Source organism: Zea mays, chromosome 3, assembly GCF_902167145.1.
Source record: "Zea mays cultivar B73 chromosome 3, Zm-B73-REFERENCE-NAM-5.0, whole genome shotgun sequence".
NCBI classification, from domain to species: Eukaryota; Viridiplantae; Streptophyta; class Magnoliopsida; order Poales; family Poaceae; genus Zea; species Zea mays.
Window position 1 is genome coordinate 40,530,281 of NC_050098.1, and position 25,373 is coordinate 40,555,653.

General features: G+C 44.4%; 3 protein-coding genes across 10 annotated transcripts; 2 read left to right on the forward strand and 1 right to left on the reverse strand.

The window, feature by feature from the left end:
• The first annotated feature begins 6,450 nt into the window (after positions 1–6,450).
• LOC100275712 (cyclic dof factor 2) lies at positions 6,451–10,870 on the forward strand. Its single transcript, XM_020549614.3, has 2 exons — positions 6,451–6,856; positions 8,892–10,870. Exons 1-2 carry the CDS (start codon positions 6,707–6,709, stop codon positions 10,458–10,460), a joined length of 1,719 nt encoding a protein of 572 aa, XP_020405203.1. The 5' UTR covers positions 6,451–6,706; the 3' UTR covers positions 10,461–10,870.
• A 249-nt stretch (positions 10,871–11,119) lies between these two features.
• LOC103649988 (pentatricopeptide repeat-containing protein At5g57250, mitochondrial) lies at positions 11,120–20,524 on the forward strand. 8 transcript variants are annotated; one of them, XM_020550186.2, is made up of 6 exons: positions 11,120–14,609; positions 14,849–15,013; positions 15,105–15,173; positions 15,309–15,416; positions 18,534–19,848; positions 20,000–20,524. In XM_020550186.2, exon 1 carries the CDS (start codon positions 11,266–11,268, stop codon positions 14,536–14,538), a length of 3,273 nt encoding a protein of 1,090 aa, XP_020405775.1. In that variant the 5' UTR covers positions 11,120–11,265; the 3' UTR covers positions 14,539–14,609; positions 14,849–15,013; positions 15,105–15,173; positions 15,309–15,416; positions 18,534–19,848; positions 20,000–20,524. The 8 variants fall into 8 exon arrangements, with proteins under 8 accessions (XP_020405775.1, XP_020405777.1, XP_008673895.1 ...); XM_020550188.3 differs by having other exon boundaries at positions 11,151–14,609; positions 14,816–15,013; positions 15,094–15,193; XM_008675673.4 differs by having other exon boundaries at positions 11,151–14,609; positions 14,816–15,013; positions 15,094–15,173.
• LOC100282124 (peroxidase 72) lies at positions 16,687–18,898 on the reverse strand. Its single transcript, NM_001155037.2, has 4 exons — positions 18,600–18,898; positions 17,776–17,967; positions 17,478–17,643; positions 16,687–17,376 (listed from the first exon to the last, which is right to left on the reverse strand). Exons 1-4 carry the CDS (start codon positions 18,822–18,824, stop codon positions 16,958–16,960), a joined length of 1,002 nt encoding a protein of 333 aa, NP_001148509.1. The 5' UTR covers positions 18,825–18,898; the 3' UTR covers positions 16,687–16,957.
• Positions 20,525–25,373: the final 4,849 nt, after the last annotated feature.

A 25,373-nucleotide genomic window follows, 5' to 3' on the forward strand; every position in this document is an offset into this window, starting at 1 on the left:
GCATTTTTAGTTTTAAGACAAGAAATTGAATCATTGCAAATATTATGCTCTTTAGACAAGTTTTCACATTTTTCTACTTTAAGAGCATAAGCATCCTTTAGCTTAACAGACTTCTTATTTTCCTTAATGAGCAAGTCCTCTTGGCATTCCAAGATATCATCCTTGTCGTTAATGGTTTCTATTAATTCATTAATCTTTTTCTTTTGATCTTTGGTAAGGTTTGCAAAAAGAGAAGTTAAATCATCATTATCATCACTAGAGCTACCCTCATCATCGGAAGTAGTGTATTTGGGGGTATCTCTAGAATGTACCTTCTTCCTTTTGCCATCCTTAGCCATGAGGCATTTGTGGCCGACGTTGGGGAAGAGAAGGCCTTTGTTGACGGTGATGTTGGCAGCGTCCTCGTTGGAGGAGTCGGTGGAACTCTCGTCGAAGTCTCATTCCCGCCCCATGTGTGCCTCGCCACACTTCTTCTTGTTGTAATATCTTTTCTTCTCCATCTTCTTCTTCCCTTTCTTGTCGTTGTCCCTGTCACTATTACTTGTATATGGACATTTAACTATAAAGTGATCGGACTTACCACACCTGTAGCAAACCCTCTTGGAGCGAGGCTTCTAGTCCTACCCCTTTCTTTGTTTGAGGATTTGCCAAAAGCTCTTGATGATAAGATCCACCTACTCATTGTCGAGCTTGGAGGCGTGATTGGGAGTCTACTTGGTGTAGACTCTTCCTTCTTCTCTTCCATTGCTTTAAATGCAACGGGTTGCACCTCGGGTGTGGAGGTGGCGCCTTGCTCTAAGTTGACAATGTGTTTGGAGTCTTTGATCATAAGTTTAAAGCTCACAAACTTTCCAATGACCTCCTCGGGAGGCATCTGTTTATATCTAGGATCTCCATGGATTATATGAACTTGAGTGGGATTACGAAAAACAAGAGATCTAAGAATAACCTTGACCATTTAATGGTCATCCCACTTGGTGCTCCCGAGGTTGCAGACTTGGTTGACCATCGTCTTGAGCCGGTTGTACATTGCTTGTGGTTCCTCTCCTTTGTTGAGGACGAATCGACTGAGTTCTCCCTCGATCATTTCGTGCTTGCTGATTTTGGTCACCTCGTCCCCTTCATGCATTGTTTTGAGGACGTCTCAAATTTCTTTGGCACCCTTCAATACTTGCACCTTGTTGTACTCCTCAAAACACAAGGAAGCAATGAGTATTGAGGTGGCTTGGGCATTGAAGTGCCTTATTTGGGCGGCCTCATCGGAGTCGTAATCCTCGTCGCCCACCTGTGGTGGCTGTGCTCCAAACTCAACAATATCCCATATGCTTTCCTGGAGTGAGGTTAGATGGTGCATCATTTTATCACTCCACATACAATAATCTTCACCAACAAAATATGGTGGTTTACCTAGGGGTACGGAAAGTAGAGGAGCGCGTTCAGGAATGCGAGGATAATGAAGAGGCATCTTACTATATTTCTTACACTCTTGGCGCTTTGAAGATGTGAACTCAACGTCGAAGGTGGAAGGTGATGAAGAGTCGGTCTCATAGTAGACCACCTTCTTCATTTTCTTTTTCTTCTTGTCACCCTTCCTATGTGACTTGATGGAGCCGACAGATTCCTCCTTGCTCTTGTCGTCGGCCTCCTTCGATGGAGTTCTTTCTTTGATGTTCTTCCCCGAAGATCCAACCTTTTCCCGGTCACCATCTCCCTCTTGGCGTGTTCTCCCGACATCACTTCGAGTTGTTAAACTCTAATGAATAACCTGGCTTTGATACCAATTGAAAGTCGCCTAGAGGGGGGGGGGATAGGCGAAACCTGAAAATTATAAACTTTGAACACGCACTACACTCAGGGTTAGCGTTAGAAATAAACTCGGAGTGAGGAAGGTCGTTTCTCTTGCTATGAGTTTCTCAATCAATGCGGATAACTTTGGGAGCAAACTCAAAACGATGTGAGCAAGAGAACTTTAAAGAGAGAGGAGAGGGGAGAAACAAATTGAGTGATGAAGATCAACATAAGTGAACACGGCGATTCGTTTCCCGAGGTTTGGTTCCAAAGAACCTACTCCCCGTTGAGGAGGCCACAAAGGACGGGTCTATTCCAGCCCTTCCCCTCTCTCAATCGGTCACTTAGACTGGTTGAGTTCTTCTTCTTAATCACGCGGGTCACTAAGACCCCACAAGGATCACCACATAATTAGGTGTCTCTTGCTAGCTTTACAAAGCACTTAGAAAGATTAGAATGAGAAGAAGAATGCAACCAAGCAACAAAGGAAACACAAATCACCCTCTCACAAGTCACTAAGCACTTGATTTGATTTTGGAGAGAGGATTTGATGCTTTGATTGTGTCTTGGAGTCTATTCTTTTGCTCTAGTATTGAATGGAGAAGTTGCAATGCTTGGATGGCTTGAATGGTGGTGGTTGGGAGGTATTTATATCCTCCAACCACTTCCTAGTCGTTGGCTGACTTTGCTGTCGCTGGGCACACCAGACAGTCTGATGGTGCACCGGACACTCTATTGTTCACTGTCTAGTGAGTGCCACATCAGCCGACCGTTGGGGTTTGGAGTTGTTGACCGTTGAAGTCTTCTATCTTCTTGTGGCACCGAACAGTCCGGTGTGTTCTGACTTTCTAGATTGACTCTTGACTTCTGCGATGCTGACCGCACCACAGTCAGCAAGTCGACCGTTGGGCAAAGTTGACCGTTGCTCCGTTGGCTCACCGGACAGTCCAGTGGTGCACCGAACAGTCCGATGAATTTTAGTGGACGCGCGCTGAGGAAACACGAGAGCGACCAGTTCACGGAGGGCTGCAGCCTAGGCACCGGACAGTGTCTGGTGCGCCACTGGCTGCACCAAATCTTGTATGCTCCAAACTTTGTAGAGTTCCCTTAAGTCTTTTTCTCCGTATGTTTATGTTGAACTTTATGCACCTGAGAAAAACATCCACTAGACAAACCAGTTAGTCCATATGTTTTGTAATGGACGTCAAACACCAAAATCGATTAGGCCCCGTTTGTTTCGTTGGAATTGAATTTCATTTTAATAATTATAATTTAGACAAAACTAATTAAGTTCATATATTTATATATGTAATATATTTGTATATTATCCTAAATCATATGAGAGAGATAGTTATATACTACATTTACGTTATAGCGAAGCAAGTAGAAGAGTGTGTTATAAGTTGTACATTGGAAAATAGCATGTAAATCTATAGAATAAATTTCCATCTCTCACTCCATAAATTTGAGATAGGCTTATATGATAACTTTGGAAAGTGGTGGAATGTCATATTTGAAAAAAAGTAGCCTATTCCATTAGTAAAATTACAATTCCTCAAAATAAAAGGAAACAAACGGGACCTTATAGGAAATGTTGAAGCCATTTCCCTTTCACTAACCCTTTTTATAGCTCATTCGATTGTTCATCCTCTTTCAGCTAATGAGGTGATACTATACGTAAGTGTTGCTCTGTGTGCAACTTCGTGTCGTGTTGTATTTAGCTATTTTCTCGCCATCTATCTGAGAGATAACACCCCACGCCACTTGACGAGCACGACGATTGTGAAATCGTGGGACCGTGAGTACTACAAAAGTAGAGAAGAGATCTAACTAGTTGACTATTGTCCTAGTCGTAACAAACTATATAGTAGTGGTCCGTTAAAAAAACTTTATTATTGTTACTTTACACATATCCCACCTTTTTTATAATCCTATTGTCGATGTTTGGATCCGTGGACCTAACCGACTAGTAAAATAATGTTACGTGTCCCTAACCCAGATGTGTGATGCAAGATGACATAAGTCTTTATTCTGGTTCGGGTAAGACAAAGTCTTACTTCCAGCAGAGGGGAATGAGACTTATATTTTTTGCACCTAAGTGCTTGCAGTAGGGAATACAAGTCGAACGGGAGAGAGAATAATCCCATGTCCCTAGGGTTGATTGAGGCAAATATCAATACCGTGATGAAAGAGAAAACTGTGAAGTGTTCACCTGTCTACGTGAAGCTATAGACTATCCTATTTATAGCCTCAATAAGGGTTGCCTCGAATACTGGAGTTGGCTGAGTACTGTGAGAAGGCGTCACCGTGCCCCTTAGACCGTATGGCTTAGAGTATGATTTGTGTCTACTTAATTTCTACTTAGAGCCGAGATCAAGCCGAAGGCCCTCTAGCACCAAACCTAGAGATGGCAATGGGTACCCGCGACCCGATACTCGATGGGTATTTACTCCATTAGGGTATGTATATGGGCTAAATATTCTACCCATGGGTATGTTATTGGGCAAAAATCTTCACCCAATGGATAAACGGGTATTAGAACGTTCCGCCTTTACCCATACCCGTTAACCCGTGGGTATAAAATACCCAATATAAACTTAGCCCAAGCATTAACTTGGACTTTAGTCATCCATATTTTTTACTATTAACAATCTTTTAGACCATAATGTCATAGAAGGCTTAACGATAATTTAATGACCATGTAATGGAACATGTAATGTGCTATGTAGTACTATCCTAGTGTTACTACTTTATCCAATTATCTTTGGTGTGTTGAATGGATGGTTAAATGATGCTATAAAATTTTGTAATGGTATTTATATGGATATACTTGACATTTGTATAGTATAATATTTTGATAGATGTTTAATTTTTGTGGGTACGGGTGACCCGATGGGTGACTCATACCCATATGGGTATGAGTATGGGGGTAAATCCGTACCCACTAGTGTATATGGGTGACCCGGTAAGATTAATTTTGTGTCATACGTATGAGTATGAGATAGTAATAGCCGGTTGATATTTACCCATTGTCATCTCTAACTAAACCCTTTAGCCAGGGGTTACTCATGCCGTAGTGGCGTAGTGGTTGACACAGCTGAGTGCACTGTGCAACCGTTGCCAAGCTACCAGGGCCACTCGGGCCCATCAGAACAGAGGAGACAAAGGCACAGCGGCACGTGACACGTGATGCGACTTGCGAGCAGCAGTGCAGCCCGCTTTTTTTCTTCTCTCGCCGAAAAGGGAGCAAAAAGAAAGACGAAAAGAGTAGGAAAAGCGGGGGCTGGTGGCCGCCCCTTTGCGCTCCGCTTTTCGCAAGATTCGCCCACGGCATGCCGCCCCGGCGCTGACGTCACACGCGCGGCCTCCCAGCCACGAAAACTCGTGGCTGTCGGGCGCCCGCGCCGCTGACCTGGACGCCAGCTGCCCCCCGCGCACGGCGTCACCCGATCGCAGACCGGATCGTGCGCCGCAGTCGTTTTCGCGTTGCGTGCCCCCAGAGAAAGTGCCAAGTCGCATATACACCCCTGGACCCTGGAGAATTTTTGTAACGGCCTAGTTTTCTTTTGTTTGTTGTTGTTTTGTACAAGGGTTTTTATTTGTTGCTGTTGTATTTTTGTATTACAAATGCATGCCAAAGCTGTTTCTTTTTCTAAAGATCCATGCCAAAGCTATTACCGTCTGATTTACCATACCCGACTCTCTACTACGTCATTTTGGATTTGTCTTAACTTTAACTTTTCTAAACTCCTATAATTTCCAGGAAAAGGTACGTACCATCATATGCAAGCATCTTAGTTTTTTTTTTCTAAATTCTTGGGTCGAACATGTTGATTTTTTCTTTTAAAAAAAGTTGAAGTGATTTTTTAGAAGATCTAGTGTTAAGCAAGTACATGAATAAACACAAGCATAAAAATAACTTCTCAACCTTTAGCTATCCCAGTTTCCCGATTCCCGATCCTAGACTACAAAACCGGGCCGAACATTTAAAAAATACCTCCTATATTTGTGGTATTTAGTTTTTTTATGATTTCAGACTTCACTCTTGTATACAGACTAGTATAAGTAAATTATTGTTTTTTTATAATTTGTTGCATCATAATAAATCAATATTTATCCTTATCTGACTATAGAAATAATGTTAACAATCTTTAATTTATGCCAACATGGATCAGACTTTTTCTGGTTTATAGTTGTGTTTAACTATTTTTTATTTCCTGGAACAAATTTATGCCTATATAAATTGCAACAAACCAGATGCACAATTAACATGTATGCAATAACAGTTGTCTAAAAGAAAACTAAAATTCATACGCATGTGTTTTAGTAACCCCTCTAAAAAAGCTTACTAACTATTCAAACCTAATCCCGCAACAACTCTCCCTCGGTTTTCCATCGTGTGGCACAATTTTGAAAATCGATCAACCTCGAGAGATGAAGATTGAGAAAATAGATATTCTATCTATTTTTTTTATTTGTTATGTTTTAGTTAAAAATAAACTAGTCGACGACAAATATTCGAAAACGAAGGTAGTATTATACAGACAGTAAAGGAATTCTGAAGTTTGAGCTATGTTTAAATTTGAATGGAAAATTGTTTAAGCTAGATTTGAAAGGATCATTAGATCTCTCGTACCATGTCAGAATATCAATTTTTGCATTTCTGTGGGGATGTATTTGCAACTCCTCACGAGCTTTTGGTTCGGAGCCTCGGAGGAAACGCTTTTAAGGCTAGTACCCCATCTCAAATTCCTCTGTTTTCCCCCAATTCCGCAACACCCCGCTACTATATCCATTACTGCCTCAGCCTGTCTCTCTCCTCCAGCTTGGTTCCTTCCTCTCGCCGCTTCGAGAGCGCGTAGTCAGCAGCGGCTTGCGTTCCTGTCGGTCTCGCAGGCGGGAGCAGAGCAGGACGAGGATGTCGGATCAGAAGGATCCTGGGATCAAGCTCTTCGGCCGGGTGATCCCGTGGGGGCCTGAAACCGCCCCGGGAACCACGGAAGTGGAGGACCCGCCGCAGGATGAGCTGCAGCCACGGGCGCCGGAGGTTGCCGCGGCGGTGGATGAGGTTAGTTTAGTATACTCGATTGCACTTTGTCACTCCAGCGAGTGGCAGACTTGTCATGTCGCTGCAGGCGATTCGATTATGTGATCGGCGGTTCAATTTCAGTTACGCGCTCTTTTTAACTTTACTTTTCCGTTTTAAATTTAGTGTCGGGAATCTCGTCTGAGGTTGTTTAGAATTTGGAAGCGCAAGCTAAAAATAGAGCGAGATCGTGTGTGTGTGGGCGCTACGAGGTACAGGCCGATCAAGATCAGGGCAAGTTCGATTAGGATTTATGAATGGATGGATAGACCTAAAAAAGTCCATGAGGGCATGTTCGGTTTGAGGAGGTTTAAGGGGTATTGGAGCGGATTAAATCCTCTCCTATTTAGATTTAGATTTGTATAGAAGGGGATTAAATCTCTTTTAATCCCCTCAATCCACTTCTAACCGAACAATTCCTGAATGGGTTAGAATAGCGTCCCCCACGCCCCACCAAAAAAAACCCGCCCGTACACAGTTTATGCTTGGAAGTTTGGAGTCTGGACCACTTTTATCTCTCTCTCGTTTTGACGTGATGGATGCATCACGAGTAAGAACAGTTATAATAATAAACACTAAACAAACTAATGTTGAGATGGAAGAGCGAGAAAAGAAGAGAGAAGAAACGGACTATAAACTTATCATTAACTTAGACAAAGGGATAAAAAAATTATGATAGACATGTGGCCTATATGTTACTAGTGAAGAACTAACTACTCCCTCCGTTTCTTTTTAGTTGTCGCTGGATAGTTCAATTTTACACTATCCAGCGACAACTAAAACGAAACGAAAGGAGTACTATACAAGTAGGCTAAGTGATAAGTTGCAATGATCCGTACCACTATCATTTAGCTATATTATTAGTCTTGCTCTAAGAAAGTCTCCAAGGATGTTATGTAAAGAATCATCTTCGACAACGACCTCTGAATACCGAAGAGGACACTCCTTTATCCTCGATATACACAGAGACTCTCTCTTCTTTTCTCTAATCATTTTTATAATTTAGACTGCGAATCAAACAAAACTAAAGTATATATAAAGTATTTGAGGACACACAAATATGTGCGTACAAAAATCTAAAGCAAAATACGTCATATTTGATATATGGAGGACGAGATATAAAAGTTGTTGAAAAGAAAGATATAGAGAGAATAATCTTTTAGAGGATACGATTTTTTTTTAACAAAAATAGAGATATAGACAACACTGAGAAGCACACACGATTCCAGCGTCTAGGTAAACACCGATCCTCCATGACCATGACACACGATTCCACAGTACCTCTTGCAGATGCGAAGCCCACACTGAAGCACGCGTTGTGGGGCAGATGGGGCAGCCCATGCCACAGTAGCAATAGGCATATTTGGTAGGGCGTTGTCCTCCTCGCTTTGCTTCCTCAAAGTGGTTATTGCTAACGAGTCCAAATGTAGAAATCAGTGCAACGTGTAGCTTCCTTTTGGGGTGGAGTGGTCCTTTCCTTCCATTCCGTGGACCATGGCCTTGTCGCTTTTCATCCTGAAACAAAAGAGGTCTTGATTCCTTCAACAGGGACGTGTATACTTTGTATGATCAGGAAAGTGACACTAAACAGGTCCGCCTAGGAGTGTGTGTGAGGAAAAGGATTAAGAGGTGAGGTTTGAATCATCCCTTATTTAAGTTTGTCGATGCTAGGGTGTGCATCTTTCTCCGCTTTATGTACCTTCGCGTTGTCTATGGAAGAGGCCACGCTGCCACACTTGACGGACATTGTGGTTCTATTCTATGCGGATTTCTAAGACTATATATACCTATGGTGAACTTACGAGTACATTATTAGTGGTTCTAAAGTAGCACTACGTACTTATCTTCTACACATATTTGTTGTTTTCTGTTGTTTTAATACTAAAAAAAATGCTACAAATCGTAGTTGCTATTATGGCTGTTTATATCTGCTGGTAGCCTTTTTTATTTGGCCTGCTGCTACACTGCACTATTGAAAATCTCGGATATATAATAGCTTCTTGCTATAATCTTGTAGGATCAACACAATGAGAAGGAAGAGAAAAATGCTAATGAAATGGTTGTCATGCCACAAGAGAAGGGTAAAGAAACCAAGGTTGACACGCCACAACAGGAGAAGGGTAATGAAATGGAGGTTGATGCGCCACAAAAGGAACATGACGACGAAATGAAAATTGACGCACAACAAGAGGAAAAAGATGAACAAATGGAAGCCGTCGCATCACCAACGCATGGATATATAGAACCAGCCAATTTACCTCCCTCGGAGTCGGAGCACAAGAAAGGAGACGAGGGACCGATGGACAGTGCCGAAGATAAAGCAGCATCAGATGCAAAGGGGCAGAACGAGAAGACATCAAATGAGGAATCAGGCCAGGACAGGGCACTTAATAAGAAGCCAGATAAGATCCTACCTTGCCCTCGGTGCAACAGCATGGATACAAAGTTCTGCTATTACAACAACTACAACGTTAATCAACCAAGGCACTTCTGCAAGAACTGCCAGCGGTACTGGACTGCAGGGGGCACCATGAGGAACGTACCTGTTGGCGCCGGGCGGCGCAAGAGTAAGAACGCGTCATTGCACTACCGTCAACTACTGATGGCCCCTGACTGTATGCTGGGGCCTAGAGTGGACATATCAAAGCCAGTGCTCCCTGAAGGTCTTGCATCATCTCCACCTGCCCCGACACAGCCAGCCAGTAGAAATGGAACGGTCCTAAAATTTGGGCATGAGGTACCATTTTGCGAGTCAATGGTGTCGGCGCTGAACATTGATGAGCAGAACGGCAACAGCCCTGGAGGACCAACAGCAAGAGGTGAAAACAGGGAAGATAATAATAACCCTGGATCCGGCACACCACCATACAACGGTGTGCCTGAAACCATGGCCCCCGTCGTCGGCAAGAACGGGGCACCAGTTCATTGTAACGGGGTTGCCCCAGTGCCTCAGTATTACCTTGGAACCCCTTTCATGTACCCTTGGAATGTAGGATGGAGCAACGTGCCTGTGATGGTGCCAGGTAAAAGCATGCCCGAACCTGCTCCTGCTCCAGAGAGCTGCAGTACTAGCTCAGCTGTATGGATGAACCCTCCCATGATGCCAGGCTCAAGACCTCCTCCTAGTCCAGCGTTTCCATACCCTCTCGTGCCACCCGGGCTCTGGGGCTGTTTTTCCGGATGGCCAGCCACGGCTTGGAACGTACCATGGACCAGAACCAACGTCTGCGTGTCGCCGCCGCCGCCGCCGCCGCTGTCGCCGTCGCCATCAAGCAACAGCAGCAGCTGCTCGGGCAACGGGTCTCCTACTCTGGGCAAGCATTCCAGGGACACCAATCCGCTGAGAGAGGAGAAAAGAGAGAAGTCGCTGTGGGTTCCCAAGACGCTCCGGATCGATGACCCTGATGACGCCGCCAAGAGTTCGATATGGGCCACCCTCGGCATCAAGCCCGGAGACCCTGGCACTTTCATCAAGCCTTTCCAGTCCAAGGTCGAGAGCAAGGGCCAGAGGTCGGACGCTGCTCAGGTCTTGCAGGCGAACCCGGCGGCGATGTCGCGCTCACAGTCGTTCCAGGAGAGCTCTTGACTTCATACGCAAAGTCTGCCTTATATATAGTTTTGGTACTGTAATCCTTACATGCTGGTAGAGTTTTGTGGCATGCGAAAAGTGACTTCGTACCTGAAGCCTATCTTATTGTTTGTTTCGGTACTGTATTCCTTACTACATGCTAGTAGAGCTGTGCGGTATGTGGAAAGGACAACAGAGAGCTTCTTGTATAGCCAATTAGCCACCTAGTGGAACTTGCAAAGAGCTTCCATGAGAACTCTCGAGATACTTATGTATTGTAAATACTTGACATACTGGTGTTGTATATACTTGACTTACTGGTGTTGCAAAGGAACTTAAAAAGGAGGGACTAAAAATTTAGGTGCTGTTTGAAATGTAATGCAAATGGTAATGGTTTACACTTGATTACTGGCGATAATAAGTTTGAATATATTGGTATCAATTTTTAGTGTGTTATCTGATTACGATTGAACTAAAATAAACATTATTTAACGTTATCAGTTACCTATTACGTTATAAATATATGAATCAAAGGGCACCTTAATGTCGTGGGATTTGACCAGTAACAAAGCTACAAATAGAAAAGAAGTAAGTTATCAGATAATTTGTAGTATATTATTACAATTTGATGAAAGGTATATTGAATAACACTCTATTTTCTATAAAGTCCCTATGACCATATTCGATTATATGTCAAATAAACGCAATGCAACGTAATCGGTTGCTGCTGTAATGAAATCGCTTTACATCTCACCGGCGCTAAAACTCCGGTCTCCTACAGAAATTAATTCACTCCAACTCCCTGCCCGCCAGGCCAGCGGCCATGCCCCTCCCCGGCGGCAACGGCGAGCCCTCTCCCCCTCCACCGCCGTTCCCCTCACTCATCAAACTCGGCTGCGCGGTCACCGCTCGCCACGTCGACCGCCTCCTGACAGTGCTCCTCCGCCGCCGCAGGCACCGCCTCCTCGCCGCGCTCGCCTCCCAGGCGCTTGCCAACGGCATCGCCCCTACTCCGCGCACGCACCTCCTTGCCGCCTCCGCCCTGCTCGACTCCGCGCGGCCGCGTGACGCCGCACAGCGCCTCGCGCTTGCCTCCAGCACCTCCACTCGCCACCTCTGGGATGCACTGCTCCGCCGGGCCTGTGCCAGAGGCGGCGACCCGCGCCACGCTCTGGAGCTACTCTCCGCTGCCATTGAAGACCACGGCATGGTGCTGTCGCCGTCCACGTATTGCGGGATGGTGGTGTTGCTGTGCGCCCACGGGGAGGTGGATTGCGCGCTCAGGGTGTTCGACATAATGACCAATAGGGGGTGTCAGGTAGACGATCGCATTTGCAGCTCGATCGTTTCTGGGTTCTCCAGAACCGGAAAGGCCGGAGCAGGGCTGCATTTCTACGACAAGGTGAAGCGTCAGTTCAGTGGATTTGATCCAGGCCTTGTGACATTGACATCAGTCGTCCATGCTCTTGGGTTGGAGGGGAGAACTGGTGAGATGGCAGAGCTTATGCGGGAGATGGAGTGTAAAGGCATGAATGCTGATGCTGTGTTTTACGGCAGCATGGTTCATGGATACATGAGTCGTGGGTTCTTGATGGAAGGTCTTCGGGAGCATCGATCCATGCTAGGGAAGGGGATCACAGCTGATGTAATTAACTATACTACTGTTATTGATGGACTCTGCAGAGAAGGTAGTGTGGAGAAAGTAACAGGTTTCTTGGATGAGATGGTGCGAGTGGATGCTAAGCCGAATTTGATTACTTATACATCACTGGTTGGTGGCTTTTGTAAGAGAGACAGGTGGGAAGATGCTTTCTCTATCGTGAGGAAACTGGAACAAACAGGCATGGTGGTGGACGAGTATGTATATTCGATTTTGATTGACAGTTTGTGCAAAATGGACGATTTAGACAGGGCTTTCTCTTTACTCACAGAGATGGAGAATAAGGGAATAAAAGCTAGCATCATAACATACAACGCGATAATAAACGGTTTGTGTAAAGCTGGTCACTGTGAAAAGGCTGTTGAAATTTCTGAAGGTGTTGCTGCTGATAATTTCACATATAGCACACTGTTACATGGTTACATTAACAGAGGTGACATAACTGGTGTTATGGCAATGAAGGATAGGCTCGAAGGTAGTGGTATTTCTATGGATGTTGTCACATGCAATGTTCTTATCAAAGCATTGTTTATGATTAACAAAGTGAATGATGCCTGGAGCTTGTTTCATAAAATGCCTGAGATTGGCTTAAGGCCTAATACTATCACCTACCATACAATCATAGACAAATTGTGTAAAGCTGAGCAAGTTGACAAGGCACTGGAATTGTTTGATGAATACAAAAAAGATGCAGGATTCTCCAGTGCAGTTGTTCATGAGTGCCTGATTAGAGCACTGTGTAATGGAGGAAAAGTTAACATGGCCGACCAAATATTTTATGATCTTGTTCAGAAAAAAATAAGGCCTAATTTCTTTAACTGCAGGAAGTTGATTCATGCACACTTCAAAGGACACGGTGAACATAGTGTGCTGGATTTCATTTGTAAGGTTGGTGAACTAGATATTGACTTATTTTCATCTGTTTGCAATTATGCTTCTGCATTCTTAAGCAAGAGAAATTGTTGTCAAGCAGCAATGGATGCTTACAAGTTACTCAGAATACAAGCCATTGCTGTAAGTAGTAAAACATGCTGCAAGCTGCTCAAGAGTTTACACCGAAATGGAAATGAAGAGGTCATACAACCATTGCTATGTGATTTCATTAAAATCCATGGCCTGCTTGATCTGACAATGATAAATATGCTGTCCTGTTATCTCAGCGAAAAAGATATTAGCAAAACTATTTGGTTTTCTAATTACATGGACAAAGGTAGTGTTCCTGTCAGTGTTCTGAGAGGAGCTGTCTTTGCTCTAAAGAAGCAAGGTGAAGTTCTGGACGCATGTAACTTTTTGAAGGTAGCTGAACAAAGTGGGTTTTCAGTAGATCTAACTATGTATTCCATAGTGGTGGATGGCCTTTGTAAGGGTGGGTATCTTGAAAAAGCGCTAGACCTTTGTGAAGGCATGAAAAAAGAGGGATTTCAACCTAACATTGTCATTCATAACTCAGTTCTCAGTGGTTTGTGTCATCAAGGATGCCTTACTGAAGCTTTCAGGCTCTTTGACTACTTAGAAAACAGCAAGATGCTTCCAACAATAATCACCTATACTATTCTTATAGGTGCTTTGTGTAGAGAAGGTTTATTAGATGATGCAGATCAGTTATTCCAAAAAATGTCCACCAAAGGTATCAAACCCACTACCCGTGTTTACAACTTGCTGATAAGTGGTCATTGTAACTTTGGATTAACTGGAAAGGCCCTTGAGCTTATGTCTCATATGGAGGAACTCTTTATACTTCCAGATTGTTTTACACTTGGTGCAATTATCAATGGACTTTGTCTGAAAGGTGAGACTGAAGCTGCATTAAGATTCTTTAATGAATACCGCCATAGGAATATAGATCCTGATTTTGTTGGTTTCATGAGCCTTATCAAAGGACTCTATGCAAAAGGAAGGATGGAAGAATCCAGGGGCATCTTGAGGGAGATGTTTCAGTGCAAAGAAGTCACGGAGTTAATAAACAGTGTTGGAGATAAGATTCAGGCAGAGTCCCTTGTTGATCTCCTATCTTCTGCATGTGATCAGGGGAGGATTGATGAGATTGTAACAATCCTAAATGAAGTGGGACTCATGCTTTTATCCTCTTCAAATTCTATCAGCTATAATGCGCTTGCGCATATAAAAAAGGTACAGAAAACTGAGGATGCTTATGGTTCCATGTCAAATTCAGGACAAGCAAGTCCAGTCGCTTATGATATTTCAAGCAATAGTCTTTGTAGGAGTTCTGATGGAAAAGTTCAATCCATGATAGATGGAGATGATAGTTTATCAAAATCGAGTGGTGACACTGATATTGACTACCGAAATTTGCTTGGGAAGTCTTTCAATGATGATTTTGAGTCATATTATGCTGGTATTGCTTCACTTTGCTCGAAAGGGGAGCTTCTTAAGGCCAACAAGGCAGTTGAAGCAATGATTCAGAATTGTGGTTAAATTTGGTTACTGCTCAACTTTTTAGGGAAACCTTTCCTGCTGCAGTATCAAGATTGCAAACATATTAACTCGTAAGTACAGCATGTTTTTCTTGATACAGTTGAGACTTGATGTTACAACATTGGGGTTTAAAAAAAGTTGTAATTACTTTTTTTTGCATTTTAGCCTGTCTTGTTTAGAAAAGTAAAACTGTGCTTTGGGTTCATCACACAACCATCACATGATCTAGTGCACTCTTTATTGTAACCTTTTGTCTCTTCTGTTCTTCCCAAAACAGACACCATATCAAAACATATCCCACTTTCCACAGGAGTCGAGAGAGCGTCTGCTGGTTGACCCATGGCACTGACCCATATAGTTCTGAATATTTGATGGTTCAATATGGTTTAAGGTTCTGAAAGGCCTGGAGGTTGAGGATGCATCTTGTTAGATTCAACCACTTTATAACCCTCAGCTGATATCCTTTGTCTTCTAGGTATGTTTTCTGCTGGGTGAGTTCCAATGCATTCTTTTTGTTTTCAATTTCCCCAGCATTGACTGACGATACTCCTCTAGACATCTACCAGGCCTCTGGTGTAAATGTTGAACTGTAGGACATGAGTAAAAGAGAGCCAATAGACCAGCGGGTTTTGCAAGTAAATAGCTTCTTTAACTCGTACTTACTCTATTACTTATTTTCTCATCATTAGCCCCATTTCCAAATGTAATTGCTTTCTGGATCCTTGAACTGTATTTATCTCTCCTTGAACTTTATTTATCTCTCATTTCAGATGCGTTTTCTTTAAATACATGAAAGCAGAAGCTGTCCTATGATTTCCCTCATATCAGTGTTCAAGAATCTGAAACAATACCGACATATATGAGGCTGACACAACCAGGTACCTTCTAGCATTGCATATGAAATATCATCCAGTGATATTAACATTGTTAAGACATTAGTTTGAATGCTTGCATGGGAACCCTATAGATTTCTATCAGGCACGACAACCTGACTACGGAGGTCGCATGAATGTATTTTTGGTCCTCCCTTATGATGATTGAAGTTTTTCCTTTGGAATCCACTTCCTCTGTGTTAAAGTGTATAAGTGGATTGCCTACCTTCTCCCAATTGCTTAAGTATTTGGGTTGAACTGGTTAGTGCGTCTGATATCAAAGCCAGATGTCTCGAGTTCAAATCCTGACATATGCTTTATTTGTACCTCCACCCCTTTATTTCCACATTTGTGTCTTTCTCTCCGGCTACATGTGAGTGGGAGTGTATAAGTGGATTGTCTACCTTCTCCCAATAGCTTAAGCTTTTGGGTTGAACTAGTTAGTGCATCCACTCTAACACTTTGATGTGTTGGTTCTAGATTTGTGCACATGAGTTAAGAAAGTAGATCACATTCATTTGTGAGACTGGTAGCATTTATTAATTTGGAACAAGGAAGAGAAGGGTAAGTATACATAGAATGACCTACATTTGGAGAAAATTTGAGAAGTCTAAAGAGACCAAAATTTGGAATCTGGGGAGTAACTGTTGCCCATATTTGATTCCAATATGGTATGAGAGCTAGGGTTAAGGGGGAGCGAGATCGCTGGCCAGGGGCCTTTGCCCACGGGTGAGCAAGAAGAAGGATTTTTTTGTTAACTCCTGCTTAATTCAATCAATAACAACATAATACACCTGGCATTACATAGCCTGGCCCTCGTACATGATGAACTAACAAACCAAGCAGGAAACTAGCAATCTTGTCTAACTAACCTGATCTGCCAACTTAGCAGTTAAGAAACTAAACAAACTAATGCAGGTAGATGGGTTATCCTGGAACCCTGGATGCCAAGCTAGCAGCACCCATGCCTGCGTCCATAACACTTCATCCCGCCTTGATAAGCAGCTTGCCCTCATCAAGAGGCAGCAACTTACCAGCATGGCAACAAGAGGCACGGCACGACGTAACAAAAGGCATCGGTCTCGACATCATCTCAGAATAAGCTTAAGATCTTGTTAGAGACTTGTTACCTATTTCCCAGCAGATTAGTTGGCTTGTTATCTCATTTTGGTAGGCCTCTAGATTTGGATATAATGCCTGAACAATTGTTATGTTACAAAGCACAGCGCCGCTGCAACACTGATAAATGCCAACTGGAATGGTAGATGAACTCTTCAAGAAACAGGTGGACATATTCCATGAGTTTATTGAGTTGTGATTTTGGTTTTGGGAGTCAAAACATCACAGGTCAAATAAGCAGATCTATGGCAACCGAAGAATGAACACATCTTATACATTGAGTTATTAATAGATACACATTTTACAATGTGTTAAATAAAACCCCAAAGATCGATAATATGATAAAATCACAGCCATGCTTACTTATTTAAACAAAATACGCCACCAACATCACGAACAATTCAGCACATCAAGCGACTTCAGTGCCCTCAGTGGTCATTGTTGAGCCTCCTGCAGTTCTTCCTGATCTCACCTTGTGACCCTGTCAGTGGCGAGATGTTGCCCATATTCACCATAGACTGTGCAAAGTGCTGGAAGAAGAGATTGACATCAGCAGCATATGCCTTCACGAGGGCCGCTGTCTCAGCGCTCTTGGTTAACAGAATCTCATCAGAGCTTAGAAGGCCCTTGCCGGCCAGGAGGTTCTTGTAGTAAAAATTGTCAAACTTGGCAGGGGTGATGAAGTCCAAGGGGAAGAGGTTGTTGTCACCACCAGAGCGGGGGCATCCCTGCCTCAGCTTTGCGGCGTAGGATACATCCAGTGTGCTGTCAGCCATGCCATTGCCTGTCTGGTTGTATAGCCTCTGCCGGAAACTAGTGCACCGAGACATACCAATGGTGTGACCACCTGTATTCACACATGATATTGTATCCATGCGTAATATGAGTGTGCGCTAAGTTGGTGAATAACGAAGGACAGATGTTACTAATAAATACAAGAAAAATCACCTGAGAGGGCGACAACATCAACAACATTGAGGCCCTGGCGCTTGAACTTGGTGATGATAGTGGGGAGTGTGTTGTTGGGGGCTGGGATGTCATTGTTGGAGCCCTGGATGCTTGCACCGAGCGAGTCTCTCCGGCCAAGTGGCACGTCCCAGTATGGTCCACCAACCTACGGTTTAGAGCTCAGAAAATATCTAAGTTTGCCAAAGCTATCACTATATATATATATATACACTCACAAATATCATGTCTGTTCCTTGAGGTTGGAAAGGATTGTCGATAGTGGAAGTGTGGAACATACCAGGGCGGTGGAATCACGAGCCGCAAGGGCAACAATGTCGGCACAGGAGACTGTGCCTGGGCAGGCAGCCTCAAGAGCAGCCTTAATCTGGTCGATCACCTCAAACCCCCTGAGGGAGTTCCTGTTCGGGTTGGACCCTTTCTCACTAACTATGCTGCTGCTGTTGTCCAACAGCACCGAAGCATCGCAGCCCTACACATGTAACAGTGTTGTAAATGATTGGTAATTACTAGCCACGTGGAATAGTTTAGAGTTTAAGCACACACTACAGGGTAGTGGTGACAGTAGATTACAGAGCACATGCGTTGCACTGAGAGCTCCAATCATTGCGCACTAGAGTTAAGTAAACATCTTCTCGAGTGGCTCAAAAAAAGGACATCTTATACAGCACTCAAAAAAGGAGAACAATAGAGTAAATTAATCATAGTACTGGCTCAATCATGTCACCGGGACATTAGGGCTGGCATGGGCAATGGTAGGCTTTCTCATCAATCAATAGTAACTAAAGAAGTTAGCCAAAATAATATAGATTCTCCCATGCTACCTTTTCTAATACTTAGGCATGCTAGCACAAGTGCATTTCAAGTTATTGGTCTGATACAGCCAAAGCTAGTAATGGGTTCATCCGTTTATCTTTGCCTTTCATATTCGCTTGCAACACCTTCATATGGATTACTCATAATCTTATTGCACCAACATATAGTTAAAAGACTTGAAGTACAAAACTTGTGTCGCTAACTTGTTATATTGTACTGCAGTATCAAGCTTTATAGTTTGTCAGAGCATGTAATATAAAGAACATAACAGAGGAAGCAGAATTGAACCTTGACAAAGCAGTCATGGAAATGCAGTCTGACCAAAGATGCCGCCATCCTGGTCTCCTTGGCCACAGCCTGTGCCACAATGGACTGCACAATCTCCTTCGCCTTGGGGCACGAATGGTCATAGAACTGTGGGAACAAGCCACCCCATGGGTGGCCAAGGACGGCACTGGGAAGGAGAGAAGAAACAAGGCAGAGCAAGACGAGACAACCCATGGAAGTTGCCATGTGAGTTACCTTCGCTGTATTATGTTATACGAGAAGAGTGTTGCTGGTTGATTGTTTCTTCTCCTCTTGTGGATGGTTTCATAAGATGGGCATATGGTGGTATATATAGCTGCAGGAAGTGGGTGTAGTGCATGTAAGGAAAGGAGAGTTGGTTTGGAGCAGGGGACGGTGGGGTCAGATGCAGCAGTCAGCCGGGTTGTTAGGGTGATGCGTATAGTATAAGGTAGCTAGCAAGAACTGTAGCAACTGCTATAGTAATCCCATCAAGTTACAATTCAGCTCTTACGTTCTTTGTAGCGGTTTGGTGCTTCAGTTTTAGCTCAAAGTGACAGATTAAAATTTTGGTCCTGGACAAGCGTAGGTGGAGTGAAAACAGCTCTGCCACTTATTAAACAGCAAGCACTGCTACATTTTTCTTCAAGGGCTGGAATAATGTGAAGGAGTGAAACTAAAATGACGAACCTATGATTAATTGATGATTATGCTGCTCATATATGCACATGCATTATGCAACTTGCCTGTTGAACAAAACTGCCTAAAGAGTAGAAGAACATCATGCAATTTTATTGTGAACAATCGCATTATGTAACAGCATCATATCCTGGATCTGGAGTCGTCCAGGAATGGACTTAAACTACCATAACAGGACAGGTGTCGCTTTACAGTAGATGAGTCATTGTTCTAACTTTATCCTAGATGTATCAAGTTTGTGCTAGGCCCCACCCATAACAAAGTAGTGATATACTGATATATTTGTCGAACCATATTTAAACCTTACGCAGCACATGACAATATAGCATACACTGTCTGAACTCAAGTAACCAAAGTACAAAAAGGCCAGCGAAAAGTGAGATTTTGCTTCTGAAATAATCCAACTACTTTTGTTATACTTAAGTGTCGTTATCTGCAGGGAAGGGAGGGTTGTGTCGAGCATGGATTCGTATCCCTGTCTTTGGGGACAAAAGTGTATACGAATGATGCTACAGCGGCACGCCTTTTTTTCGCACAAGCTTCATATGTATAGGTAACGTCTAAGATTTATCGCTCGTCTCGTGGTTTCACACCTTAAAGTTTGCTATATCAGCGTAGTGATCAATACGAAAGATGGATGATTCATCAAACGGCCGGAGCGCGTGCGTGCCTAAAACATGACTGGCTTCTGCTGTCCAATGCAGGAAACCTATAGCCGGTCCTGCAGCCAACACACACGCATGCTTCCGATCAGGTCAAACGCGGGGTGTGATGTACCAACGCCCAGTACACGGCGCGTCGTGATGATTCGCGTTAGGTGCTTGTGTTTGCATGGCCTACATTCATGTCAGCACGACCGGGTTCCTCGAAGGAGGCGTTGGTTGGAAAGCTTCCACACTGACATGACTACTGGTACCCGTAGGAGCTGCTTACATTTGTTCTTCTGCACACCACATAGTGAGTGGCCGTTTCTTGAAGGAAACATCGATCGGCGTTGGTTGCTACTGTTAAATAAACATAAAGGAGGCCATGCTGAAAATAAGGAAGTATTGTGAGATTATTTATACGACGTCATATCATAACGCAGTTAGCAGAGGAAGAAACAGCAGAGAGAAGAGCTCATGGAGAACGTGAGCTATAGTGGCGTACAACAGTGGTTTTCTATCTATGTATATCATTGGCTAGACAAATACTGTACCTCTGTATTGCGATGTTTGTCCAGTACTCCAGTCTACACACCCAGCAGGCTAGCAGGCATAAACGTCTAGCGAGTTTTTACGTGCTTGGATCATTACTGTATTCATATGCCGTATATCATTAGCCACCTTGGTACATGAACAGGGATAACATTATGAAATGGGGCAGGTGCTGAGCTTACTGATAGGTCACTATACATTTCGACCAAACATGATTGGTTCCTGCATAGCATTATTCCATCCGGTTCTTACATACATAGGTAAAAGCGCAAATATTATAAACATAGCCCTAGCAACTAACTAGAGCCTATCACATGCCTCAAAAAGAGAAAGCAAACTTTAGCATCCCTACTACTCTCACCCAGGGGCCAGGGGGAGACAAAAAGCGACATGTGCAAGACAGCCCAGTACCTGCTCTTGACTTTTGAGGCGCCGGATTTGTTTAGCCTGTTCGTTCATTTGGATTTAATCTTTACCGGCTTCTAATACTTCTACGGTGTTTTTATCTCTATGAATTATATCCGCAGCAGTCCAAACAACCCGTTTTAATCCGAAAATTTATTTTCCTACTGTTCCTCATTTTACTCCTATACAAGTTCAACCGCAATCACACGCTTCCACATCACTTTCCAAGTTAAACAACACTGCTCTTTCTAATACAGCTGAGGAATAATTTACCAATGATTTCGTGAGTCAGATAAAGCTGGCATGAATAATTAAACGGCACGATTATATAACTGATCAGAGAGCTGATTTATGCATTATATTTTACGTTGCATCCACCAACCCTGATGCGGTGGCCAGATTTTGAGCATCCTTTCATATGGGTTCGCTGGTGATTTGCAATCAAGAACCAATTAAGAAAGAGGTTTTAGGAGGCAAAAATTATTATTTTTTAATTGCCACGCGTGGTCGTCCAGGATAACTTAGGTTAACGCTATTACTTTTACTGGGTCGGATCTTACCGTTGCTTTGTCCGTTCATGGATTGATGTGTACCATACCTTGTGACGCCTAGAAGATTCCCAATTAATATATCAATCCACCTGAGTAGAACTAGAGAACTCTCTTAGCATAGGAGGCTAGAAAGTTTAAGCTAACAACAACGGATTAGACATAATTAATTAAACTAAGTTTGTCGTGCTAGAGATCTTACCGTTGTTATGATAGCTGGTCGTGCAAGGCAGAACTACAAGCAGACCGCTGCTTTGTTGACTGATTGTCAGCAACCCAGAATACTGGTATACTGATGGATCTTACAGAAATAGAGAAAATGGAGAGGTAGGAACGAAGAAGAACAGTAAGTGGAGAAGTAGAGACTTGGAGAGGAAGATGAACGAAGGTTCAGAGTGCAGATTACAAAAGACTGGTAATTTCTCTCCCTCCTTCCGACTGCCCTCGTCCACTACTTAAGGTGTACTCCTATTACAAGGCCGAAGCCTATCAGACAGCCCATTCGGAACCCATGACTCGAACAATTGGTTTGCGTAGACGCCGGCCCATCTTCCTTCCAGCTTACCCCAAATGGCAGTGTACTAACATTCCCCTCTCCTTGAGATGCAGCTTGCCCTCAAGCTGTTGTGTGTATCACCACCGGGATCCCAAATCATGACAAAGAAATTGTCGTGGCTCACGAGCAATAGTACTGAGACACACCTTGACGCTTTTGGCCAGGTCCCTGTATTCTTGTTCTTTAGGTAAGGCAACATTGTTGGCTTCAGTAGTAAAGGGAAGATCCAGCTTGTCAATGATATAAAAGTTGTTGTAGCAGTTTCCCAGACAAAACGCTTATCTTGTGAAGCCGTCAGAAGCAGCTGTTGTACTAGCGATGGATCGATTGAGTGAACCATTAAGGCACCATATGCCTTAAAGATGTCTGCACAAGTCATTAGTGCAGTTTTGCATACAACACTTCTTGGATCCTTCACAGATTTCACGATAAGAATAACTAGAGTCTCCAGAAGCTCCTGCGATCGTTCCATGTCTGCTGACTTGTCTCGGCTAGCAAGTAGGAAGCGTAGAATGCTAGGATCCCCTTCATTTACATCATCCTCACCCGCAATCTGTTCAGTTTCAACTTGTATTTCTTTATGCTTCATAATCAGCTTGTCAACGGTGTTCCTTATAAGCATCATTGCGTTCTCTGCTAGTAGCTGTCTTGGAATTATCTTGCACAAGCAATCAACCTTCCAGTATGGCCAAAGATCCGTAGAACGAAGCTCTACTTCAGCATCAATGGCAGGACTATCTGTTGTGTAGGAATCGAACTTGTAGTTGAACAATGATAAATCAATCTCATCTTCAAATAATATTTTCTGATCCTTATCTTTCAATCTACTGTCATACTCAGAATACTGATGATCAGCAAAGGCCTCCCTGGTTTTTCCTGCATTCATCCCATCATTAAGCGAAGCTTCTATACAAGCTGGCATAAAAACTGCAGCTGCGATCTGTTCATCCATCGTCTGATCAACCACACCGTCAACCTTGCCATCCTCAGATATGATGAATATTCTCTCCTCATTGGTACTAGCTATGGTGGGAGACAACCATGGAAGTGAACGTAAAGCCTCACTGCCACATCCCAACCCAACTTGTATATGTGGTGGTGGCCAAGGAATTTTCCAGCACAGAGAGGCTAAGAGCTTCCCAATATTGACCCAAGTAGCAGGGGAGCTAAGAGACAATTCCTCGAACACCTTCTGTGCAGCAAACACCTCGTATGTGAATTCCAACTGGGAGCAGTCTGGTAGCTGATGACGTAGGTGACAGAGAAGTCGGACAGCTTCTAGGCTTTGTGGTTGGCCGAGCTCGGTGAAAATGTGGTCGAAGGTACCGACCCACGGATCTCTCTTATTGAGGACATCAGACGAGAGGTTGAATACCTTCTGGTTGGGGGTCGGAATGGAGGAGTGCTCGAACTCGGAGGAGATCCAGCTCTGTGACCTGGTGCTGCAAGTCGTGCCCGTCGAAGTCCCGCTTGCGATGTAGCCGCTCCGTGTAGAGCAGAGTCTGAACGGGGTGGCGGTCGTGGATATGCTCCGCATGGACGTGCGGGTATGGTTAGCGGCACGCTGGTCGGAAAGGCTTCGCGCGCGCAGGCCCGAAAGCACGGCGAGGACTTCCAGGTCAGGTGCGCTCCCCGCCAGGCAGAGCCGCTCCAGCTTCCTCTGCAGGCCCTGCACAGAGCCGAAGTCACAGAGCGCGAAGACGCAGTGCCAGAACCTATCGCACGCGTCGAACATCCTGTTGGGGTGATGCTCGAGCATGATGTAGTTCCGTCCGCCAATCCTCCGCCACTCGGGCCACGCGACGAGGCACTCGAGGCGCCTCTGCTGCAGCGCGCGGTCCTCGCTTGTGGGCGCAGCACTGATAGTCCTCAACAAGACGATGTCATGGCTGAAGCATTCTGTCGAGTACTGGGTGGGCGAGTTGTTGGTGGCTGAGGCATCCTGGAGCAGCGGGTGGTTGCTCGAAGTGAGGGAATCTAGATTGGAGTGGAGCATCCGATCGTGTCTTAGGTAGTCGGCCTGTCCCTCCAGCCAGCGCGCCCACCCGACGTGGAGCTGCATCTCGGCGGCCTGGGATGTGGCGACCCCCACCGTGGAGGCGGAGGCGAGAGAGTCAGCCTCGACATCGTCGGTGTTGGCGATGGAATCGACCTCGGCGGCGGTGGTGGTGTCGGTGAGCAGTGGTTCGAGCGTGGCGGGGTGGTTGTCGTCGTCTTCCTCGGTGAAGCGGGTGCCATCATTGATGGGGATGCAGTTGTCGATGTCCTGTTCCTCCTGGAAGTGAGCAGGATACTCGAACAGCCCACCCCAGTTATCGGCGACGATACAGCCGTCGCCTGTGCCGAAGAGGCCACCCCAGTCGTCAGCGACCACGGCCAGACACTCGCGGGTCGCGGCGACCTGAGCGTCTCGCTCCGACCTCAACGTCGCGGATGGCACAGTGGCCACTGCTACCTCAAGGTCGTGGATCGACACCGAATGGTGCGCCACTTTCGACTCCCAACTGCGCCACCACGCTTCTTGGACAGCGAGGCGGGCACTGAGCGCGCGAAGAATCTTCGTTTGTTCCTCCAGTGCGGATTGAAGGTTGGGCTCCATGGTCCGAGAACGGTGACCTTTGATACCAATTGTCAGCAACCCAGAATACTGGTATACTGATGGATCTTACAGAAATAGAGAAAATGGAGATAGAGAAAATGGAGAGGTAGGAACGAAGAAGAACAGTAAGTGGAGAAGTAGAGACTTGGAGAGGAAGATGAACGAAGGTTCAGAGTGCAGATTACAAAAGACTGGTAATTTCTCTCCCTCCTTCCGACTGCCCTCGTCCACTACTTAAGGTGTACTCCTATTACAAGGCCGAAGCCTATCAGACAGCCCATTCGGAACCCATGACTCGAACAATTGGTTTGCGTAGACGCCGGCCCATCTTCCTTCCAGCTTACCCCAAATGGCAGTGTACTAACACTGTTGGAGACTGTCCTTAGCTTCCAAGAGATGACTGTTTGCTGTCGAAGCTGAAGCCAAGGTCAGACTGCAGAGGTGACTGGTCCCACGCTTCTTGAAAACTAACCCCACTTTACGTAATATAAGCTGACGTGTGATATATATATATAAACTATATATATATACCGAACCCATGCTTCCAATCTAGGTAGCTAGCTGGGATGATATGTAACTTTGTTTAAACCGTTCATGTCCTCATAATGGAACACGGGCTATAAACCCGTTCGCAAAAAAGATGATGAAATAGTGACATAAAACGAGATTAGTTTGACCTAGGAGTAATAATGGATCACGATCGAAATGTCTCTTCATCACAATAATTTAGGGTGCTTAATTAATTTAGTTTAGAAATGAATATAAATATAGTTC